Source organism: Pieris brassicae, chromosome 8, assembly GCF_905147105.1.
Source record: "Pieris brassicae chromosome 8, ilPieBrab1.1, whole genome shotgun sequence".
Lineage (NCBI taxonomy): Eukaryota > Metazoa > Arthropoda > Insecta > Lepidoptera > Pieridae > Pieris > Pieris brassicae.
In genome coordinates this window covers 8,118,420-8,132,455 of record NC_059672.1, presented here as the reverse complement: position 1 = coordinate 8,132,455, position 14,036 = coordinate 8,118,420, and the positions used below count along the sequence as shown (strand labels likewise).

The 14,036-nt window shown below is 33.8% G+C and overlaps 1 protein-coding gene across 2 annotated transcripts in view; it reads left to right on the top strand.

Moving 5' to 3' along the window:
• LOC123712729 (Ig-like and fibronectin type-III domain-containing protein 1) overlaps nt 1-13,080 on the top strand; it is a 138,470-nt gene extending 125,390 nt beyond the window's left edge. For both annotated transcript variants that reach the window (XM_045665954.1, XM_045665953.1), the window contains exons 22-29: nt 474-652; nt 3,604-3,771; nt 6,698-6,821; nt 8,443-8,644; nt 9,265-9,437; nt 10,081-10,253; nt 11,015-11,098; nt 11,242-13,080. In XM_045665954.1, coding sequence (XP_045521910.1) covers nt 474-652; nt 3,604-3,771; nt 6,698-6,821; nt 8,443-8,644; nt 9,265-9,437; nt 10,081-10,253; nt 11,015-11,098; nt 11,242-11,433 — 1,295 coding nt within the window. In that variant the 3' untranslated portion in view covers nt 11,434-13,080. The remainder of the gene's footprint in view (nt 1-473; nt 653-3,603; nt 3,772-6,697; nt 6,822-8,442; nt 8,645-9,264; nt 9,438-10,080; nt 10,254-11,014; nt 11,099-11,241) is intronic.
• Nucleotides 13,081-14,036: the final 956 nt, after the last annotated feature.

Here is a 14,036-nt window from a genome sequence, read left to right as displayed (position 1 = left end):
GGCGTGCGCGCGCTACGTAAAAATTTACTGTCATCATTTATCCCTAACGCGCTAAAAATCATAAAATAATGAAATCTTGTGTAAATATATCTTTGACGGATATAAACGAAAATGTATTTACATAACTTGACTACTACGTCCAGTTGACAATTAACAATTATGCTACATATATATAAATACTATTTGATATATAATATCGAGAATTGATGTACCGTCGAGTATGTTATAAATTTAAGTTGTATTTAAATGAATAGATTTCTAATATGGATATTTATTATTTGATATATTTTTTAATCTTAAATAAAATACAATTAAAATGATAGGGACACGAATATATATAGGTGAAGGCTGGTGTTAGCTTTAACTTTGATTGACACCATCTTCAACACACATGACACGATCCGATTTTATCACAATTAAACGAGAAACGCCTTCGTTTCATAAAAAATATATCATTAAAAACTTTTTCGCAGATGTACCTACAATTCAGGCGTCTGGAATAACAATGGCAGCGGCAGGAGATGCTGTAATCCTGGAGTGTCGAGTAGAAGCTCTTCCTAAGCCGACTATAGCTTTCTGGAGGGATCCTAATGGAAGAACCCCAGTCATTGATGGTCCAAACTACAGCATTCAACTATTGGCTGATCCAGAGGTTTGCTATCTATATTTTATTCTGAACGAATTATTAAGAGTTTTATAGAGCTGATATGCCCTGGATCAAACGCTTGACATAGAGGGAACTTTCTTTACGAGACAAGATCACAGCTCGCATTCATTTAACAGTTATATATAAAGATACAAAGAATGTAAATGTGTTGCAGTGTGAAGTTATTGGAAAAAGACGTTTGTTTTTTTCATCACAGTTTTACTGTAAGAGACGAAAGAGTAAGTTAAAAGAGTGCATTAAGATTGTTTTAGTCTATAATAATAAGAGATAACTACACCGTTTTAAAATGCGTTTCTCGAAATTGGTTACTAAATCAGCACATCATATATAGTTCATTTTCTATAGTTACAAGTATTATAGTAAACATACATTTTACAAAAAATCTAAGTGGACATTGTTGATTGACGGTAAAATTATCTAAAATCGTAGGTTCGCCTACCCTCTTTAAAAACATGTTAAATAGTGGTTTATAGATAAACCGGCTTACCCAATTTTACCAAATGGAAATTAGATATATCCCAGACAAAACTTTTTTCCGTAGTCCAAAACGTAATACGGTCTACATCGTCGGTTTTAGATTAACATTTGTTTATGTCACTATATTTAGTTAAAACCTTCAACTGAAAAGTAATCTCAAATTTATTAAACATAGATTTGACACCGTCATGGTTATTAAACAAAAGTATATTCAGGACAATTGAGATTCAAACAATATTTCAAAGACGCCTTAAGCGTCCTGGGGTTGCAGGATGGATGTCGGTTTGCACATGCCCCAACTGCCCCTTTGTCCTCTGTCTGATTGACAATCTAATTTATTAAAACTTATTACATATTGAAAGAAAACACTTTTTTACCGGATTGAAGCTATATATAATTATAAACTTATAATTATTTTACATAATTTTAAACTCCCGACGTTTCACGTGCTTTACAGCGTGCGTGGTCACGGTGACTGAAGACAAAAGGTGTTGAATGTCAAAAAGTATCACAGCTGTAGAGAAAGTTGTATCTGTATTTATTTCCCCGGAGTTGATTTCGTCTAAAAAGTGTTTTCTTTCAATGTGTAAAAGCTATGTTAAGCTATGTACAAAAGACAAACTTATTGCATAGTAAAATTTAAAATACATTTTTTCCAAAAGTAATACACCAAGTCGATTTTTAAAGACTCTAGTCGGAAGATCTTTCAATTATTTTGGTAAATTATTGTTTACAATAATTTACCTTAATTGCCATACAAAAGGTGTTCTTTCTAAACAGTTCCAGATTGATTTTTGGCACAGCCAATTACTCCCTATGCCTACTTCTTACTTAAACTTCTACATTCGACTTATGTATGTTTCTGAGCACGAATAAGGACATTTGTAAAATATAAATACAGAGAAGACATAAAATTTTGAGCTGAAATAAAGCTACGCAACTAACAAGATAGTTTGCTCAACAAATGAATCTATACATTAGGAATATCGCGAACCAAGGTCAGGTGTTGCGGCATGATCGCTATCACCTCCTTCAGTTAATTATAATAGGTGAAATCCAGGGCAAACGGTATGTTGGTAGAAGGATATAATGGCTTCGTAACGTTAAGGAGTAGGCCGGTATTGTGGCTGCATCTGGAACAGTACAAGACAATTCACGAGACTGACAGCCAGTAATGGAGAGGCACCAAAAAAAGTCTTAGCTTGCAATTTGCTGACTGATTTTTGTCTAAAACAAACCTTATTGCGTAATATGGTCTTACCCTGAAATGTTATTAGTTAATTTAAAAAAATACCTTCAAAATATCCGTTTGATAAAAATAAAATATAAATTTGATATATCATTTCAATTTCCGAACGAAAAGATTTAATTATGGTACTATCGGTAAGGCTTAGTCTATCCGATATCAGAATATTGGAAAATTTTCTTCGGCCTCATCTTTATTCATTGTTCATTTTAATAGAAATATTTTGGTTTTATTAATTCGCTCCAATTTTCGGTTGAAGAAAATTTTATATTTTGATAGATAATATTTTGCAGACGTTTGACCTTTAACTCAACTTCTGAAATCTGTAACCAGACTTCTTTCAAAATATATGTATCAATGAATTATCCGCGTTTAACAATATAGATATGGCTAGTCATCGCCACTTCCTAGATCTTAATCCAGTACTTAAATCGTATAGAAGCTACAATCAATGCGATACAAATTGCATATTAGTTATCTTTAGGTCCCAATCAGGGGACAACAGGTTATTGTAGGAAGAGAAAAAAGAAATAGTCTGGCGTAGATATGTCAACAAGAAGAAAGTTAGGAGCTCGCCATTCACCACCATTGGATGGCATCATTTTGTTGGACTTTTAAATATAGCACGACTAGATGTTGGAATAATATCCCCCTCCGCTGAAAAATCTTCAAATTTTCGTCGCAGTTATAAAGTACATCTACTTACTCAACGAAAATCACACGAAATCTAGTTTTTAATCCGCCCAAAAATATTTATTTATATATTTCTCGTAGTAGTTTTAGTACCAATTTATTTCATTATGTAGTTTTGTGATTGATTAATTACACACAAATCTTCCAAGACTTTTAACTTACACTGTTAATAACTACGATTATATTTTTTTCTACTATTACTATTATTACAGTCTTTTTTGCGTTTAAGACGCAAACTAACTGTTGTGGTCTCTAGCAGAATGACCAGTGCTCAGTGCAGAACACGTCTGCTCCACAGCATAATGCTGAGGACAGTTATGAACACAACACGCACACATTACACACTTTACATTTACGTTATTCCTTTTTTACTATTATTTAGTTATTTTTCTTTTTTTATTATTATTATTATTCTGAATATTTCCGTGTAAATATTATACTAATATAAATTAATATAATATTTAATTGTAACTTTTTAGGAACAAGACAATTTTATTAATTGAGTAATAATTCTTACCAGGAACAAACCAAGTACACAATGAGGCTCACAATCAAGAAGATAAGTGAAGCAGACGAGGGTGACTACTTCTGTCATGCTGAGAATGCCTTCGGGAAGACCTTGAGACCAGTCTCAGTGAGACTCAGGTCAACCATGCCACATCATAATGTCACAGAGTGCTGTGCTGAGGTAAGAGGAACCTGACTTGATAATAAAAAATAAAACACCGACGTAGTTACAGTCGTAGTTTAGTATAATAAGTTAAAGCTACATTTAAGCTCAGCCCTGTCAGAAAAGAGCGGGGTGAGTATGTTAATAGATCACTCGTGCTACTGTTCCAGCCACTGATATTGTCATTGTTCAGATTCGTTTAATGAAACAGTAAAGTGTGCACACTCACGGGGAACAATGTATATTTATTTATCAAAGATTACCACATCATACATAGTACTAAATCTACAAACTAAATCAACGAAGTTAATTTGCAATTAAAAAATAAAATATAATAACTAAAATATATTATTAAAAGGCCAGGTTCCGAGGTTACTGGCAGCTTCTCCCCTTTGAATAGCTAGACTAATTCTTTGTCCGGTCTCCTGTGATGTCGATTAACTTTTTTGATATTTTGTTAAAAAGCCTTAAACCACTAGGACACGGACAAAGGGTCTCGACATCGAAAAGGACAAAATCATATCTAAAATTTAATAATTTAGGTATACTTAAATGTTACAAAAAAATAAAAATATACACAAAATAAAAATACAAGAAATTTTTGTTTAACAGAAAAATGAATAACCATCAAATGAGCGGATTAGGTTCAATGTTATAATAATAATTTATTTATTTAGTGACGATCATAAGTCCATATGGTTATAATTGTATTACAATATTTGTAAGTAAGCTTTAACTTATAAAATCTGAATATTAGGGGACATGCAGTCCATTGCAATGACCCATAAACGGGCAATATTTCTGACAGTGGCAGAAGCATCTTAATTAAGCAGTTACGACTAACAGCTAACTTTACTGGTTTATGCCTGGAGTTGTTTTATTGATCACTGTGTACGTCAGTGATAATATTGCCTTCAGGATGTAACTTAAACGTATTTTGAGTGGAATGCAAGCCAGCTCAGTCGTTAGATTGCCTAAAGACGCGTAATGGTAAGGGAATTCCAAAGTTAATTCGTTGTGGTAACCTAAATCATATGACTGGAGACTTTTGTATAGTTACTTAACTATACCACATATACATACTACTTAGTATCTATAAGTTGTGAATTTTTGAGTAATAACGTCAGTCACGAGTTGCCAGTTCTTCTCTTCCCTTCTACGCCCTTGATTTGAGAACTGGCAGTAAATGTAAAATTTTCATATATTTTGACATTTACAAGTGTAGATTGTGTCTCCCATGTGAATAAATGATTTAGAATTGAACTTAATTGAGTTAAACTTCACCATCAAACTATTTATTTATAAAAATACCGTACAGACATAGGTATGAGAAAAATACAATTAATGACAATAGAGGCAAAAACAAGTTTTCATTAAATTAAGATTTACGAAAAATAAAAATAAAACAGAAGCGGCACAACCTTTATTTAAGTCTGGGACTTAGATTTCTGTATCTGTTTCATGATATGTCAATCTAATAGGCGAGTAGGTAGGAGGATCAGCCTCCTCTGCCTAACACACGCCGTGGACTTTTTTGGGTCTAAGGTAAGCCGGTTTCCTCACGATGTTTTCCTTCACCGTTCGAGCGAATGTTAAATGCTCATATGCAGAAATTCCATTAGTGCACAGCCGGGGATTGATCCTATGCCCTCAGGGATGATATACACGCTGAAGCCACGGCCAACACTGCTCGTGCTCTGCATTGACAGTATACGAATTGCTTTTAAAAAAATATAACTGGGCATCGTTTTCACTCTGTTTTCTAATCCTTTCTTTTATCAGAGTCGTCAATTTACTTTGATACTTTGTGCCATTGAAATTGTTTCGCGAGTTAAAAGTTACGAGAAATACTTTGAGCTGACGTTGATATTTCCAAAAGTTTATTTGAGAATTTTGAAAATTACCTTCAGTATTGTAAATTGTGAACGTTTGCTCCTATAATGATTAGCTTTCTTTGAACTCGGTGCTTAAATGAGTTTTTTATGTAAATTTTGAAACTTTTATTTTAGGTGTCCATTTTTCGTGTGGAAAATTATTAATGTGCGTGTATTTATGTATAACAATGTATAAATCTTTTAATTTTTTTTTATCATTCGCTTTATTCACACTAACAATAGAAAAAAGGGAATTTAATACATTGAAAGTGTTATTATAACGCATTATCAAGCTTATTTCAGTATCACAAAAAAAATATTTTTACTTAATTAAAGAAATTGATATTTTTCATTTTAAAATGTTGACTATGCTAACTCAGGGTGTCGGTTTTTTGTGATGGTGTGCGCGCGCATCGTAAAATTTATTCTCATAAATTTTCCCTAACGCGCCAAAAGAACTTCAAAAATTCTGTTACTTCAGAGTGAGCTCATTCCCAAGATAGTTTCGAACCAGGCTCGGCAGCCATGGCCTTTCTGTATATGCGCATTCAACACTGTGTATGGTGGAACACATCGTGAGGGAACCGGTGCCTTAGACCAAAGAAGTCGATGGCATGGGTCGAGTACAGAAGACCACCTTGCTTATTAAAGAAAAGCAAACGATAACGGAACAGATACAGAAATCTCAGACTTAAATTTGCAACTAAAAAAGTACATATGTATAAATTGTAAGCATTTATATGTAGATACTTTTTTGTTTGTTGTGTATGTATATTACCGAATTAGATTTTAGAATATGCGGGTTTGTTAATTTGAATTATCCTTAGGCCTGTATTCTAGAATTTCACAAACTCAAATCTGCTTTTAAGAGATGTCAAACCATTTTATCTATATCGACATATTTGACATTTGGTGCTCAAGCGGAAATTGTGACTTACCTTTTGGAATACAGCCACCAAAATAACTGCTGTGTATGCAAAAATTACATTAAATAATATAGCTTTCCCAATACTACACAAATTTCAATGCCACTTTCGTATTTATATAATATGTAAAATGCATTTTTGTAGATGAACGTGTCGTCGTCATGCATAGATGCCTGCAGCTTCCACCTTGACATGGACAACATTATGGACCGTCCCGAATGCATCAATGATTTTGACAAGTTGATGAAATGCGCTGCCGATGGCTCTGGTAAGAACTTTTTAATACAGAAAACCTCACGACAAACGTCATAAGATATCCAGAGTCTGTGAACTATGCTTCATGTCAAGTGTCCACAGATATAGATCACTAGCACAATTCATTGTTAAACGTGTGCCTGAATTGGCACACGTTTATTGGCGTAAGAATAATGTTTTCGGGCTATCCCCGTTTTTCCGCTGCAAACTTAAAGTCGTACATATAAAGAATACATGTGTAAATGTTTGTAAGATATAGATAAATATGAGTTATTGGCTTAACTTAGGTAGGTTACAGGTTGCTACTTATAGGTAAAATCATTCATTTAGCGAAAATAATTAAATTATTTTGTATATCAAAAAAGAATATAAAAAATGTGTGCGTGTACTAGTGTACACATGTAAGAAGTGAAATTTCTTTATTATCTCGATTTTTCGGAAAATTATCTACTATATGCAACTTTACTGAAATTAGTTAAATAAGATAAAGTTTAACAAAAGGCTTTTATTATCATAGACATGAATCTAAATAATACAATTATTTCATTTTACCTTATTACATTTTACTACTACTAAGATTATTACAGAATTTCATTAATTATAATTGTATTACTATCATTGTTAACGTTATTATATATTTTTGTTATTGTTATGGTTCAAATTAAAAAGATAAGATGGCACGTAACGGAATAATGTGACGCGTAACCGAAAATGTGACGGTAATTTTTAAGGTGTTGCAAGCATGGTTTAATCCGTTTTCTTGGTCCAGCCATGTGTACGGACATCACTTGTTACTGACAAACAACAATAAAATAGGTTACGAACAGATCTATCTCAAAAAACTTGAATTCTAAACTAAAATCCTTACTGAATCCCTAATCAGCGGTTGACTTTTGAAACGTGACTATTTCCCGATACAGTGGACAATTCGGAAAGAGGCAAACTGAATTTGTATTTGAACAAGTGTCGCATTCTTGAACTTATTGATATTTCGCTGAAATTCTATGTGTTGTAGAATTGTGGAGTAGCAATTTTTCTTGAACAATTTATTATTATCGGTATGATATTAAATTTTTGAATTTACTTTAACGGATATTTAGGATTATTTCCTTTTTCGTTGTCATTTGGATCGAAGTAAACTGTTCTGAATCCCTGCAACATTTATGGTTTTGATTTAGAAGTATTCCTTTTCCCGCCACTCCAATTCTAAATGGATTCAGTTAACAAGTTTTAAATAGCTCTTATATATAAATAAAATTATATATAAATTTTTATGTTTAGAGGATTAAAATATTATGTTATTCTCAAGTATTAACATAATATAGAGAAATACAATCGTATGAGGCAGATTTTTGTGTATTTCTTTTGCACAAGTAACGTTCGTCTTTGTGATTCCTTGCAGTCGTTAAATAATTCTAACTTTATGATGACGAAATATTTACAGAAGTTTTGTAATAAATACACATTTATTACCTACCAACAACACTTCTGTTAAATATGTATAACAGGGGGCAAACGGGCTGAAAATTCGTCTGATGTTAAGTGATACCGCCGCCCATGGACTTTTGGCAATCCAGAAGACTGCTTGAAATGCTCTTTATCGAATATTTATTATATATGTTTATTTTTTTTAGATCACCGTAGCTGCTGCGCCTCATGGGGCGTTCCAAGAAATTGTCTGGAGCTATGTCGAGGAGGGCCAGTTTCACGCTCATGCGCATTGCAACACGCTCGTCGCGCATTGGCTTGCTTCCGGGACTCTGGAGCCAGGCTACCAGGTCCACCAAGGAATTTGAAAGCACATGTTGCTCCGACACCACACTCTGTTCTGTTAAGGTAAATATATCTTTAGGCACTACCTAAAGCATAAGTCTTCTGCGTTTGTATAGTGGTTTGAACAGGCGAGCAAAAATAACCTCTCTTTAAAGAACGATTACCTGAAGCGGAAAATAATCTGCTGTAGTAAAAAAATCAAAATGTGTTTATTCATTTGACTACAATTCATTATGATGTGTAAAATTTCAGAACCCTTTTAAGTGAAAAACACCCCTGTCTTCAGCTAGCCAGCATAGCGAACATATGTTATGGAAAAGCTGGGAACATGCATCATGGAGTCCATAAAACATGTATATATAGTATATGTGTTATGGAATATATATATTAAATCTTTTTTTTTCAACGGTTTTCAAGATGAATGAGTGCATGAATGAGTGTGTGGGTGTATGTCAGTGAATGAGTAATGTAAAGATCCTAAAATGACGGTTTTAAGTAATTCAAATTATAATACCAAGATTCAAGGACACTGTACTTAATATATAAAAATTCACAAGGACTTACGTATATGTAAATATCTATAACTAATAAGTACAGTATAAACACAAAGTGACCAGCTCCAGTTTATAACAATATGAGCAAAAATCACGAACACACAAACTTACAATACCTTTTAAATCCAGTTGGGACGCACCGATCAAGAATCCGCAAACAGTCTACTTGTACCGGGTATTCTGGCGAGCGTATGGTGCCAAAGTACCTGAGAAGCTCGACACTAGTGAGACAAGTGTGGTACTCACTGGCCTTCATGATGACGTCAAGTATGAGTGTGTAGTCAAAGCCGCAAACGATGTTGGTGAGTATGAATTGTGTAATTGTAGAAAATCCTGCTCCTGAATGTGGCACCTTTCTCCAATCGCATCGACAAAAGAGTTGCCAACAACCGAATCCAGGCTAGAGTACATTAAGATCTTTTCTTTGGAGGATCGTAAAAAAATCGTGTTTGCGTTTAAGATTCAGGTTGATTGCCTCAAACTTTTAACAAAATTTCGTGTACCGTTTGGATACATGCCGTTTAGTTGGACGCGTTTTCGTCTAAACTACGCTCAACAATTAGTTGTACCCTCACACTTTGTAAACCAATTTTCCATTTTACAATTTGAGTCGATGTAGTTTTTTCTACATCGACTCAAATTGGTCGACCTATAAAGGTCCCATTAAATCTTATATTTAAGTATTTTAAGTATGAATCTGCCGAGAGACAAGTTTTTTGTAAATAAAATAACATTGGTAAAAAGTTGTGTTACAAACGCACCACATGAAATTATGGTTGAGATTCTCTCCCAGAAACCACAAGGGATATACCAATCTGTCATATGCTATAAATGTATTAATTAGGTACATGATAAATATGACTACGGAAACTTCGAAATCCATTTCCATCAATTTATAAAACAGGAGTTTTTATTAAGGTTGACATTTAATATTCTCGTCTTCAGGAACTTCATCGCTTAGTCAATCTATAATGTTCACGACGGCGGGTCAAGAGACCGGTGCTGCTGCGGCCCCAGTCAGTGGTTCCAGCACGGCCTCCGCTGTAGGTGTGGCAGTTGCTTGTATTTTGGTCGCAGCTATCCTGTTGGCTGGTGGATTCTATTACAAACATAGAAAGGTAAGTGTCATAATAAGAAAGAAATTCGTGTTTCTTTTTTGTGGCTGAATTTAAAATATTTATAGTTTTATCAAAAAGTATTTTTTTGAGCAGTCTTAGTTCATAATTTTGTCGTAGGTTCGATATCCGGCTTTGCGCTAATGGATTTTCTTTCTATGTGTGCATTTAACATACGCTCGAACAGTGAATGATGACATCGTGAGGAAACCGAAAGCATGAAACAGATACAGAAATCTGGGGCCCAGACCTAAAAAAGGGTTGTAGTTGTAACTGGTTTAATTTTTGTTTTTCAAGAAACCTTTTACAACTAGTTCCCTGAAGTTACAGAACTCTGTCCGTGGCACTAAGTAACTTTTGAGTTTGTAGATTCGTTTCTCGTATAAGTTTTTGTACATAAACTCATAAAACAGAACTAGTTAGGGACGTTTCACACCTAAAATGTATTTAAAATTACTTCAAAATAAAACACGTTCCAAAGGCATAACTTTATTTAAGTTGATAGTTGATCGCCTCTGTTATAAATCTCTAAAAGCTAATTCCATTTCCACGAATATTTTCTTGTATAACTTTCTATAATTCAGGATAAATTTAAACTAAAAAAGGTTGAATACGATATAAAGTGCGCAATGTTGCATATAATGTCTTAATCTGACATGGGCGTGCAATTATATATTTAAGCTTATATTAATAAATTAATCACGTGATAATACGATGTTAGCAATTAATTTCACGTCATTAATCGTGTTTTCTTTATTTCTCAGAACCTAAGACTTAAAGCTCAAGGTGGAGTCGCCTTTGAAAACCCAAGCTACTTGAGAGAACCAAATCCGGACACTGTCGTAAATGTGAGTCATTCACACAAATAAACTTATTCTTCGCATAAACTCGAGATTTTCTAAGCCATTGAAAAGTTGCAATTCAGTAAAATTCAATTTTAAAGTGTGAAATAACTTTAAATAAGTCGTTTCACGTGAAACTTTTGTCGCAGGGTACGGTGCCTAACGGTAATGCGAACGGAGGGAATGGAGTTGCCAACAGTGTCTCAAATAGTACAGCATGGAGACAAGAAACATTACAGAACCCCAGCACGGCGATACCAGCAGCCCGAGAAGTAGATCCTACTCTGTATGAGGAATTGAAGCTGGGGCAAGACGGGGCTGGCTTCAAAAGACTGAAATAGCACGAGGTTCGTCGCTCTCCGCTCCGATCGCCGCGGCTTTCGTCGCGCGTGGCGCCGGAGAACTGAGCGGCGACGGGCAAGGTACTCGCTAAGGCTAACACGCCGTGGCGTCGCGCGTAATGAACTACCCACATTTTGACTTTTAGTGCTGTTTTTGGACTTCAGAATGTTGTTATAGCTACACAAAGTACTGCATTTTGAAGTAGTTCGATGTAGTGTCAATGTTAAAAATCCATTAGTGGTCTGGGCGGAGCTTAGATGCAATATATTTTCCATAGTTAAATGTGATTATAACCAAAAAATATATACTTAAATATATATGAAAGCAATATTAGCAGTTAATAGTGGTAGCTAAAACTTCCAAACGCTTAATATTTCAAAAAGGCGACTAAGGCGTTTCTACCTTGCCGACTCAAAAAGAATATACTTATTTGGTTTTAGGTGATTTCAAAACATAACTGATAATTACCCAAATTTGCAAGCGTCTCTCTGATTTGAAATTCGCACAAACATCGGAAAATGTAATTGATCGTTTCCAGTTTGCATTATGTTTGCACAGTTAGTTCATCTCAACCGTGTTCACATTGTTGAACGGGTTTTAAATTGTAGATAATAGTTTTTAAAATTAGTATTTCTTAAAACATGTGCCTTTGAACAATATGTAGTAGGATAAGTTCGGCCTATATGTAAATACAGACATTCCGTAGTAGTAGGCCTAGATTAAGACCCGAATCTATTCTAAGAAAATAAATAGTTGTCTGTAAAGTCGGTTTACGGATGTTAGTTTAATGTGACAACGTCATAAAAAAACATTGATGAAATGATTGCATATTTTTATGAATAAATTTGAAGAGTGATGATAACCTAAGATCAGAGAGATAGACGGGTGCAAGCCCATAATGAGCGTAACGAGACAATGAAAAATGCTTTTTCGTGCGTGCAGCCGGCTTTCATCGATTCATTAGACATTATCACGTCACTATACTATATTTTATTTATATTATGTATATATGTTAATACAATTTTCATTTTCGAATGGTATATATGAACCTGTTTTCGTCACAGTTAATATATGCGATTTAACTCAAGATATCGAGACATATATGTTAAATCAGTGAGCATTTTAACTACAATTTAATGTATGTCGGGTCTTAGACTGTCTAAAGAATTTATATATACAATTCATTGATAGTTACCCTTATTTCTTTTCGCTGAGTATCACAGTTATTTGAATACGAGATATAAAATATAACATAAAAACCTTTTTATAGATTACAATAAAAAAAAATTGTTTCTTTCTTTCAATATTTTAAAATTTAAAACTTAACTGGCTGAAAAGTTTATTAAGTTAAAATAATTTTAGGTTAAGATCATTTGCTTATTAATGGACAATTCCTCAATCATTGTAAATTTAATCAGTAAATATTTCGTATTTTAATACTGTGTATGAGAGTTGACATTTTGACTTTATGTCAACTTTACTCAGACAAGGATTGTGATTATTAGTGTATTAGATAATTGATTACTGTAAACAATATCTCAAAATAGTATATTTCACTTGTAATCTAACTTTTGATATATTGTTTAGAGTAATTTGTGTAAGACGAATGTGATTAGAGGTGTAAATAATAAAAAATATAAATTATTCTTAACTTGTTTCATTTCATCCATGTAATTCATAAGGCACCAGTATTGTAGAAATTGTGTATCCAATTTTATTATAGGCTCTGTGGGATACAGCGAACTCTGAGTGCGCAGAAAATGCGATTACCATGTATCTGATAAAGTTGTTACGTGGAAAGAACTATCTAGCTGTGCTCCGGTGCCTCGGTCTAAGGTACCTCTTAAAATGGGGAATTAATGACAATCAAAATAATGAATAAACTACATAGCTTGTTAAATAAATAAATGTATGACATCGTATTCTGAATTAAGTTTAAGTTAGTCATAAGAGCGCAGTATTGGCCTAGTGACTTCAGCTTGCAAAACTCATCCCTCAGATCGTAGATTTGAACCCCGGCTGTGAACTAATACTGACATTCTATTCTAATATTCACTCAAACGGTGAATGAAAACAACGTGAAGAAACCAGCTTGCCTAAGACCCAAAGAGTCGTCGGCGTGTGTCAGGCAAAGGGGGCTGTTCACTTACTTGCCTATTAGATTGACAAATGATACAGAAATCTGAGGCCCAGACCTAAAACATGGTTGTAGAGCCACACTTACGATGAGATGAGCCTCCATTCTACCCCGTTTTAAAAAAAAATAAAGTACAAACCAAAAAGAAGTGTTTATAATAAATTAATGGTCTTCAGATTAGACATCTCTCAGAGCTTTCTGTACAGCTTAGATATAGTCTCTTCGCTATATTCTTAGGGAGATAGTTTTTTTTTATATTCAAGTATAAAACTGTATTCCTTTTCTCCATAAAGTATGATTAATTCCCGGAATTTGTAAGAAAAACACATTCAGTGCACCTGTACTAATGTCCTTTTTATTTTCCTGTCTAGAGAAACGAGTAAAAACTGTCTCAATAGAAACATTTCATTTTTCTCGAGACGATTTCATGACACGATTTATTTTATATATTTCGAATTATTCTGA